Source organism: Populus nigra, chromosome 2 (assembly GCF_951802175.1).
Source record: "Populus nigra chromosome 2, ddPopNigr1.1, whole genome shotgun sequence".
Taxonomy (NCBI): Eukaryota; Viridiplantae; Streptophyta; class Magnoliopsida; order Malpighiales; family Salicaceae; genus Populus; species Populus nigra.
The window spans coordinates 470,090-480,722 of NC_084853.1; the positions used below are offsets into that span (position 1 = coordinate 470,090).

Consider the following 10,633-nt stretch of genomic DNA (forward strand, 5'->3'; position numbering starts at 1 on the left):
TTATATGATGTTATTGTAGTCTCAAATAAACATATTAACGTTTGGTTTATGCTAAATCTTACAAGCATGTTTTTGTTATCATATAATTAATTAAAAATAGTTTTGAAAAAAATTAAGTTCTTATACTTAATGGAGTCCATCACCTGAATTGTAGATTTGGCAGGTTTAACAGCCAAACCCCATATAGATTCTATATGTTGTCGTCTTAATATTAAAAAAAAATCATCTTGAATTCTTTTTTGAAGCAAATCTATTTCTTATCGATTGTCCAGGTAGTCTTTGGACCTATCAAGTCAAATAGATCATGTCAAAACAACTCTCACGCGATTTAATTTTAAATTTACGCTAGACAAGAAGTCAGGTCAAGAAATTTTAAGATTGACTTATTGGATCAAGTTTAATAATAATATCAAATAGTTTTCTATTGCTTAATTTATTTTACGTTGATTTTTTTTATTAGAACTAAAGTGTAACGTGGCAATGTAAACTAAATAGTTAAAACAAACAGTTAGTTATGGTAAATTAAGGTTAATGCAAATGCTCTATTTTCTTTATCATATACTTATGGTATTGTGGTAGTAGTTGCTTTTCAAAGTGATTTTTGCTTGAAAATATATCAAAATAATAATTTTTTTATTTTTTAAAAATTTTATTTTTGACATCAACATGTCAAAACAATATGAAAACACCAAAAATAATTAATTTGAAGTAAATAATATAATAAAAAATATTTATTTTTTTCAAAAATATTTTTGAAACACAAAAACAAACATGTTATATGGAATAAGTCGCGGGCAACTTGTTAAATGATTTTGGTCTTCCATTTGCATACCATTCATGTGAGGTTTTGTTTTAGTCTTCATAGAAATCACAGTTTCACTAATAATTACAAACAAAAAAAAACCTAAAAGGCATCAGTCTTTTACTATAATCTTAGACTCATAGCAACACTGTGGATTGGAACAATGTTATGACATCTAAGCCCTTCTTCATAAAACTGAAAGATGTTGCTTTTGAAGGTGTTTTCATATTTTGCATAGGGATTCAATTGGCATTGTTGAATTCATTAGGGGCAGATTGATCTTCATATAAATTTTTGGCGTAGTGTAATGGTTTTTTTACCCTTATAGAAAAATGATATATGCCTATCATTTGGGGGTATTTTTTACATTTTAGATTTAATTGTATGGTGAATTCACGAACTTACCCTTAAAAGACAAAATAAGAAACGGGTATGTAGGGGCATTTATGTGTTTTCCTTTTGGTTTTTTAGGTAATTATCTAATTGAGAGAGGGGTTGTTGTGTCTTTTACCAGTTATATAATATTATTTAAATTATTAATTGGAGGCGCGTGGGGCTCTAGAAAATTTGTGGCAGCGCATAGCCAAGATACGTGGTCATATGGTGGCTTCAAAGGTAGCGATGGAATCCTCTCGATGGTGCCTACCTGACCAATCAACACGTGTTTCTTCTTCGCCTCTGGTTCACCGTCAATGACCATCTCTTTCTTTCTCCTTTTCTCTCTCTTCCTAGGAAATTGTGTTGTCCATAAAGAAATTCAATGCAACCCTTTAATTAGTTTTGTCTTCAGATTTAGTCCATAGTCTTTTGATTAATATTTGTTTTATTTGAAATAATTCATAAAAAAAATGTTTTCAATTTCATCTCCAATGGATCTTTTTATCTTTAAAATTTGGTCCTTACAAAATTCAATGCAACCTTTTAGTTAGTTTTTTTTTTCCAGATTTCTTCTCTAGTCTTTTAATTAATATTTTTGTTATTTAAAATAATTTATAAAATTAGATTTTTTTTTTCAATTTCATCCCCATAGATTTTTTATTTGTTTAATTTAATCTTCATTCTTTTAATTTCTATTTATTGTATTTAAAATGGTTTATAGAATTAGTTTGTTTTTCGATTTCATTCTTCTTGGGGTTTTTTCCTTGTTGATTTTTTAAATTTCTTAGTTTGATTTTATTTTACATTTCATCCTTCAACATTAAATTTTTCAGGTGTTAACCTTTTTAATTAAGCACAGGTCTAGAGCTTAACAGGTTGCGAGTTTGAGATATTAATTTTTGGTTAGGAGGTTCGTTCGGGTTTACTTGATTTTTTTAATATCTTTTTTTTGTTTCATCATCCGATATTTTTTACCACTTTCGATGAGACTTTTCTGATATTTTTAGAGTAACACTAGTTGCCTTCAGTTTTTTTTTGTCTTTGCTAGATCTTACTCTTTTAAAATATTTTTTTTAATTAAATTGATTTATCTCACCCTTCAATATAAATATTTTTATATTGAGTTTCTTAGTTGAGCTTAGGTGTAAAATTTAACGGTTTATGGCTTTGAGGGATTTACCTGAATTTAGAATGTTCACCCAGATTTGCTTGGCCTTTCCCTTTATTTAGCTTATGTTCTTTTAGTTTCACCCTCAAATGTTTTCTTAGTTTTTTTTTCCACTTCCTATAGGATTTTCCTTTCATTGTGGAAAAGAAATATGTGTCCCTAAATGTCCCTAGAACTTTTTTCTTTTTCAGGCTTTGCCTAATTTATTTTTTAATGAGAATTTTTACTTTTGAATTAAATATAAGCATTAAATGTTTTTCATATTTTGTTCAAATTTCTTTTGAAAATTGGCTCGGCCTCAACCCTAGTTTTCTAGGTCATGAGTCAACCCGTCAGGTCGAGCATAGCTTTAAAACATTGTATTTTAATTTTAATTTTTTTAATTTTTTTTTCAAATTGAGTCCTCACTTTCTCTCTTGATTTTTATTTTTGTTTTGGATTTTTTTGTGAAATAGTGGCCTTGGGAATTTTTAATTTTTCCCATCAATTCAATATTTGATGATATTTAAGGTTTTGCCCCTCAATGTTTTGATTTTTTATTTTTATTCTTCACCTTTTTATCAAATTTTAATTTATTTTTAATTTCATCATTGGATTTATAATTTTGATTTTTTTAATTTCATACCCAAGGGTGTGTTGATATTGTTTTTGTTTTTTTTTTTATTTTATCTTTTATTATTTTGATTCTTGGGGAATGACAGGTGCTATTTTTTAAATTTTTTTTAAGATGTTGAGGAGTTAATTTTTTTTTAAAAAACACTTATAACACTTAAACATGATTTTTTCATGCTTTAAAAAAAATTAGTGCGGGCAAGCTATTTAGTTAATACTATTTAATAATAGAAGAACCCGTGGTGAAGGATTTGCTTTTCTAGATAATTTGTTTAATTCTTATTTTTCCTTACCTATGAGGACGTGGCATTTTTTATGCTGTCTAAAAGCAGGAACATGCATATGGTTATCACGTTTTGTCGCCTATCAAGAACATAAATAAACAGTGCTATATATATATATAAACCCTAGCCAGATCCTGGTTTATAGAGCCATAGTTGGTCAAAACCCTAGCCAGATCCTGGTTTGTAGAGCCATAGATGGTCAAATTGTCAGTTGATTATTATACGTATAAAAAATGACATTTGAGTCGCCTTAGTTAGTCTTAATCACAGTGCCCGATTACCAATATACCCTTGAGGCCAAGGTTCAGTGCAAGAATGGAGGGAAAAACACCCTTCGAAGCTCAACTCCAACGTGTAATAACTTGGTGTAATTTTGTTTTTTTCCTCTTTTTATTTGATTAATTAGATGTAAAATGTAATTCTTTAAAGTAAAGCAAAGGCTGAAAACATGATTAGAAGGTTATTTGTAATTATATATTTAAGATATTAACGTAATCCTAAAGCATTTAATGACGTGGGGGCACCCGCACACCATCATAATAATTCGAGGTCCCTTCTAGTTCGAATATTTTATAATTAATATTATTTATAAACGTACTTGTATATTGTTTTGAGGGTCTCGAGGTGTAAAGAACACCCCTGTGAACTTCTCGCTGTTTAAAAGGATATTTTTTGAAATTAGCATGGTTTTTCCAAAAGAATTTGACAGAATAATGAGAAAGTTTTGGTGAAATAACTTCATTGTTTTGTGTTTACAAGTGTGATATTTATTAAATATTATTATTTTTTATTTAGTTATAGTATATTTATACTTAATGATTTAGAATCACCCCTTATTTCCAGCTCAATTATATAAATAACATTATTGAAAAACAGAAAATAATTACTGTTTAAATAATAATTTTTTAAGATTTTTATTGGAATTTTTCTTTAATATACAAATTGAATAAAAATATATATTTTGACTCATAAAACATATATAGAGAGAAAAAAGTTAATATATTATTATTTCTCAATAATTTCAGTAAATATAACGTTTAGAAATAATTATATTTAATAAATGTTGCATTTTTAAAACACAACATTTTTGTTCCAATATTAATTCACAGATTATTTTAATTTTATAAGTTAATTTCCCGATTTATCCTGTCTAAAACCGGTGAGCCCTCGGCAAATGAGAATGGAGTTTCCCACTGCCTGGTGCTGCTTGCTTCAGACAAGTTCCCCTCATCCCTTTCTTTCTGTCAGACAAGAGCGTGACTGAGATAATAATAAATTGTCTTAATTATTCAAGGGACCGTACCATTGGAAAGTATACATTCTACAACGTAACTGATCGGGAGGAGCATTTACTAGGGCTTGCTTTTCCTCAACGGTCACTGCCTCCCTTGAGCCCCAAAGCCCAAAAGAACCATCTCTTTCCTCTTGTTTTCCCTCCTCACAAGTCACAACCAGAGTCTTGCTGCTGGTGCCATTAATTGGCCCCTCCTCCACCATAAAGCAAATCCACAATTAAAGGCCCTTCACTTTGGAGCTACCACAAAGCGAAAATGTCTAACAAGTCCCCGATTTTTCCCATTCCCGAACCTCAACACTTCAGCGACTATGGCTTTGACCCGCAGATTGATTACTTTCAGGTTTGTTTAGTTCATCACTCCTTAATTTTATATGATACTCTTCATTTACTCTTATGCGTCCATTTACTTGTTTGATGTTCTCAACTGGCCCCGTTTGTCTCGATTTCCATGAAAATCAGTTCCTGGAGGAAGCAAGAAACCACAAGAGAGAGTCGACGACAACAAGGTCTTCCGTTGACTCCTTACACTTCAAGCTCCAGAAACCCATTTCAAAAGAGGAGTCTGCTAATAGAACGATCCACAAACCCAACAGCAAGAAGAAGAAATGGTGGAGAAAAGCTTTGCTATTCTTTAAGTGGAAGTGGATCCACAGTAATCACAAGGATGATTATCTTGGTCACGGAGATGTTCATATAGCAAGGGCTAGAGCTTTCGGAGCTTCCATCTCAGGGCCTGTTTATTTAACTGATAGTTTAAGTGGATCAAGCACTCCTTACAGGTCCACTAGCAGACCATCATCAGGGCCTCTAGCTGGAACCTTGACTCCGGCAAGAAAGGGTGATATGGAGATACCTTATTTGAGTCTGAGGGAGCTTAACATGGAGCAGCGGCAGCAGCAACGCAGCATCTCTACTTCTGCGATGCCAATATATTTGGTCACATGAGTTTTAGATTAGCGGGTCTGTTTAGTGACTAATTACTTGTTGGTTTGGTAATGGCATGGCTTCTCTGGGGTGCTCTTTCAGTTTCTTTATTAATGTTTATCGCCATCTTTCTGGGTTTGCCCCTTTTTTCAGCAAGTGCAAACTGCAAAGGTGTTTGATTGAACCTTTCTGGAGGGGTCCTTCCTGTCTTTGGGGTGCTTTCATTCTTGAATTTTTTTTTTTTTATTATTATTCCTGCAGCTGATGAATGAAACCCTGTTCTTTGACTAAGTTATCGATTCCCCTGTGGACGTGTATTTTCTCTCCCTGCCTTCTCCATTTGTTGATGCTTTGATTTTCCTGAGTGAACGAACTACTGTGGCGGAGTTTGTTTTCCGGTGATCTTTTAAAAATATAAGAAATAAATTTTAAAAAATAAAAAATAAAAAATAATTTTATTTAATATATTTATTAATAAAAATATATCACAATGATAAACAATAGTGTTTTATTTATTTATATATCGGGATTCGCATGTTAACTTTCTTTTATTCCATGTCAATCACTATTTATGGAACGATTATTTTTCTAAACCGATTTATTTTATGATTTTTTTTATATTTGCATAGAATTTAATACATTTTCTTTGTATTGATACTAAACTTTGAATCCATAAAATTAAATAATAGAGCACATATTCTTAGTTAATTGTCTGATTATTATCTCGAGAAAAAGAATTTATTTCCTTGTATTTTTTTATTTTAAAAATATATAAATTTATTTCAAAACTATCATAAATCTAAGGAAAAAAAAAAAACAAACTTCAGTGATGGATCTTGGCTCGTGAATGTGCATCGATCTGCTGGGGGGGAATATAAAAAAAACAAACGATTCTTGGGTGTGGTTTGTAAAATGGACATACTCTACTCGCATTAGGTTCTTGAATTGAGCGATGAGATGTTGCTTGCCCAGTAGAACAAACGGTGCAGGCGAGCACGCACCATCCTCTGGGAAGGAGGCGATTGCTTGCAGTGGATGCAAGATTCTGCTGGAGTAGTCTATGCAGCATGCCTGTGGGGACCTAGATTATGTGAAGAAAATAGTATTAATTAAATCCCAGCAGCGTTATTTAAAAACAAAATCACAAGTTCATCATCCTTTTTTTTTTATTTTATTTTATCAATATACAAAGGCAAGTGGGAGGTTGGAGATCCAAATTGACAGAGAAAAGGGTTTGTGATTTGTGAAGGATCAGATCGCAAAGAACATGAAGCTGCCACAAATTAAGGTCCGGAACAAGAACCGGCGGCATAAATCCTCCATGATGTTCTTGTTTCTTTTCTTCTCCTTCATTTCTTTTTCTCCGAGGACTGAGGGGGTATATTTTATCATTTTGTACGTTCATAAAACACTAAATATTTGGTTGTAATGATCTTACATTTATTTACAAACATGATTGTTTTGTTATTATTACTTCTATGCTGAAACAAAACTTGTAGAACATTATTGAGCTTTAATGTTGATCTTTTTTTCAATTCACCCCTTATTTTTTCAGTTTATCTTCCTTTTTAATTTTAATTCTTTTTGTATTTCATTCTTAAAATTTTATTTTTTTTACATTTGTTTTGTTTGCATTTGCATTGGCTGATTGAATCACGTTAGAGCAACTCTCACATAATTTAATTTTAAACTTATATTAAATAAAGAATTTAGTTTAGAGGTTTTTTCTTTTTTTTTCATTTTTTTTAATTTTATCATCATATTTATTTTAATGGTTAATTAGGTTATTTTTTGATTGTTTAAGTTGATTAGATCACATCCGAACAACTCTCATATTATTTAATTTTAAACATGGATTAGATAAGAAGTTGGGTCTAGAAGTTTTATTTTTTTCAATTTTATCCTCAATTTTTTTTTAATGGTTGGCAGGATGCCTTTAGACCGGTTAAGTTGATTACGTCACATCAGAGCAAATATCACGTTATTTAATTTTAAACTTGAGTTGTGCAAGAAGTTGGATTAAGAAGTTTTAAAGTTGACCTACCATGTCTATTTTTATAAAATAAAAAATTTTTAAATAGTTTTATATGACCTGAATATTTTTTATTATATTAAAAAAAAAAGATTTGACCCGCAACATAACGTGAACTTATAAACTAGTTAGATGTAAATCATTAAATTTAAATTGAATAATTATAATTTAGTCTATGGTTCAATATAAAAATAACTTAATAGTAAAATCTAAAATTAATAATGAAATTCAAAACATAACCGATCATGTTGATATAAGAATATGAGAAGAATCGAACCTTAAATATCCAACATTAAAAGCAATTATAAGATTTGAAACCTAGCAGGTCGTGTTTATTTAAAAACATGAAAAGAACCAAACCTTAAATATCTAAGATTATAATATATCTAACATTAAAGTTTTTGCGTTAAGAGTTTTGGTGTCCGAACATGGAATTAAAGCACGGCTCTGACATCTCCTCTCTCCTTGTCATTTTCTAACACACCATTAGCATTAACCAATTTACAAAAACATGCTTTATCACATTTAAATTGCCTGTTTCTTCTTTTCTTTCGATTTTATTGGTAATTTTCCCAGCATCTTTCGGATTTTTTGGATCTCATTCACAAGTAAAAGAATAAAAAATATATATTTCTAATTAATTGTTGGATTTTATTTTCTTGGGTGTTCAACACTATAAATTGGGGTCTGAAGCACAACAAAAAAAAATACTAAAAAAAAAACTAGAATTAGACCGCAAAAAAAGACTAGAAGAGGAGAGAAGAATAAAAAAAAAGGTAAGAAAAAAATAAATAAATAAAACTATCTCCCTCTTTACTATCAAAAAAGAAAAATAACAAAGAAAACAGACCAAACCTTTCTCTACGATCTCTCTCCTCAGGCAACGTTGGACTTAACACTGCCAGCGCAGGAAGAAAGAAGAGAAGAAGAAAGTGCAGCTGATCCGACGAGCCACGCTCCCCAATCCTCATCAGCATGATAGTGCATGGACCCACGCAGCACCCCTTTGTCAGTTTATTTACAATGGCTTCTCCCCTCCTTCATTAACTCTTAAAGGTTGTTTTCAAATTCCTAAAATATTTTTGTTTTATTTTGATTAGTTTGTAACATATTATTAATTTCTGTTCGTACTATATGAATATTTAAAGTGTTTTATAGGTGGATGTGCATGTTAGCTTGTTGTAAAATTTGTACCAGAATGCTATTTTCCATTAATTTATATTTGATTAAATAGATTGTAGGATTATTTTCATTTAATGTTTTTTGAAATTTTTTTTATGTGATTGTATAAAACCCTGAAAATTTATAATTTAAATATGCGGATGTGTAAACTTTCATGTAAACGTAAGGTTGACAATGGTATGATCTCGATTAATATGTTTTCCTACCTTGTTTAAAGATCTCATCTCAATCGGAGTTCGGTAAAAACTAGTGATTGAAGCAAAAACAAACTGGATAGTTTATGTAAAAAATAAAACAAAATACATAAAGGCATAAATAAGGGATAAAATTATAATTAATGAAAAATATGCCTTTAAAAGAGCAAAGAGGCCAACCATTCCAGAAAAAAAAAAAAGGTGAGAGACAATAGAGAAAATTTAGTTAGAGAGAGAAGTGCAAAATTTGGAGGAGCCAATCCAAAAAAGACAATAATGCTCTGGTGGCCATATCTCTAGAATCCACTATTGGATCGTGCTGAGTTTGGGATATGTTGTTCTTCTCACACTCCTTTACTAACTAACCGGAGGGATTTGAAAGCACACATTTCATTTGACAGAAATCATCATCAGACATTTCTTGGGAAACAAAAGGAAATACACCTACAGGGCAGTTTTGGTCGCTGACCGATTTAACTCTATTCCACCGTTGGATCGTGTTCATTTTTGGATGTGGTGCGCCTAGATGTTGTCTTCATTATAGACAGTGGCGATAAAAAACACAAGCTCCAGCAAGGTGTTGTTCATGTTAAACAGTAGCTTATTAATTTTCAGGTTAGCTCAGTTTTATTCAGATATAGAAAGATCTAACCGTTGGATCATTCTGATTTTGAAATATATTGTGCAAGACTCTAATCTCTATATTCTAACCATTGGGTTTGGAAATAAAATCTAAGATGGATGACTTATTGCTTTTTGAATCTATTACTAGTTTTGACAATTTAAGAAACTTGATTAAATACAGGTTTTCTCGTATATCCACACAACCAACATGTTTCTTTCTATTCTTACACCATAATCATTCTTCCCCTCATATAAAGAATACATAATTAATCTATAATAATATTAATAACAAATGTTCCTTCATATTCTTACACCATAATCATTCTTCCCCTTATATAAAGAAAACAAAATTAATCTATAACAATATTAATAACAAGACATATTTTACCATTACATCTTCCATAAACCCTAACACCTACACAATTCTAATTTCATCAAAACATGTATTTAATCAAATTTTCTAAATTTTGTCAAAACTAGCAATAGATTCAAAACGCAATAAGTCATCCATATTAGATTTTATTTTTTAACACAACGGTCAAAATATAGATCTTAGAGTCTTGCACAATATATTTCAAAATCAGAATGATCCAACAGTTAAATCTCCCTAGATCTGAATAAAACCGAGCTAACCTGAAAATTGACGAGCTACTATTCAACATGAATGACACCTTGTTCGAGAGTGTGTTTCCGATCTTCACCGTCTAGAATGAAAGCAACATCTAGGTGCATCCCATATCCAAAATTAGACATAATCCAATGGTGGAAGAGAGAACAATTGGTTGGCGACCAAAACTGCTCTACAAGTGTATTTCCTTTTGTTTTCTAGGAAATTTACGATGATTATTTCTGTCAAACAGATTGTGTTCTTTCAAATCTTGTCGATACATTAGTAGGGGCATGTGAGAAGAACAATATATCCACAAATCAACATGATCCAGCGGTGAATGCCAGAGATATGGCCACCAGAGCATTATTGCCTTCTTCGGATTGGCTCCTTCAAATTCTGCACTTCTCTCTCTAGCGAATTTTCTCTATTGTCTCTCACCTTATTTTTTTGAATGGTTGGACTCTTCTGTTCTAAAGGCATATTTCCATTAATTACAATTTTTTCCCTTATTTATACCTTTATGTAT

The 10,633-nt window shown here is 30.9% G+C and overlaps 1 protein-coding gene across 1 annotated transcript; it reads left to right on the top strand.

Moving 5' to 3' along the window:
• The first annotated feature begins 4,449 nt into the window (after positions 1-4,449).
• Positions 4,450-5,756, top strand: LOC133683085 (uncharacterized). Its single transcript, XM_062106600.1, has 2 exons — positions 4,450-4,881; positions 5,001-5,756. The coding sequence occupies exons 1-2, from the start codon at positions 4,795-4,797 to the stop codon at positions 5,484-5,486; spliced, it is 573 nt and encodes a 190-aa protein (XP_061962584.1). The 5' UTR covers positions 4,450-4,794; the 3' UTR covers positions 5,487-5,756.
• Positions 5,757-10,633: the final 4,877 nt, after the last annotated feature.

Coding starts and splice junctions, on each gene's coding strand:
- LOC133683085 (XM_062106600.1), top strand. CDS start 4,795: ATGTCTAACAAGTCCCCGATTTTTCCCATTCCCGAACCTCAACACTTC. Junction 4,882..5,000: donor CGCAGATTGATTACTTTCAG/GTTTGTTTAGTT, acceptor CATGAAAATCAG/TTCCTGGAGGAAGCAAGAAA.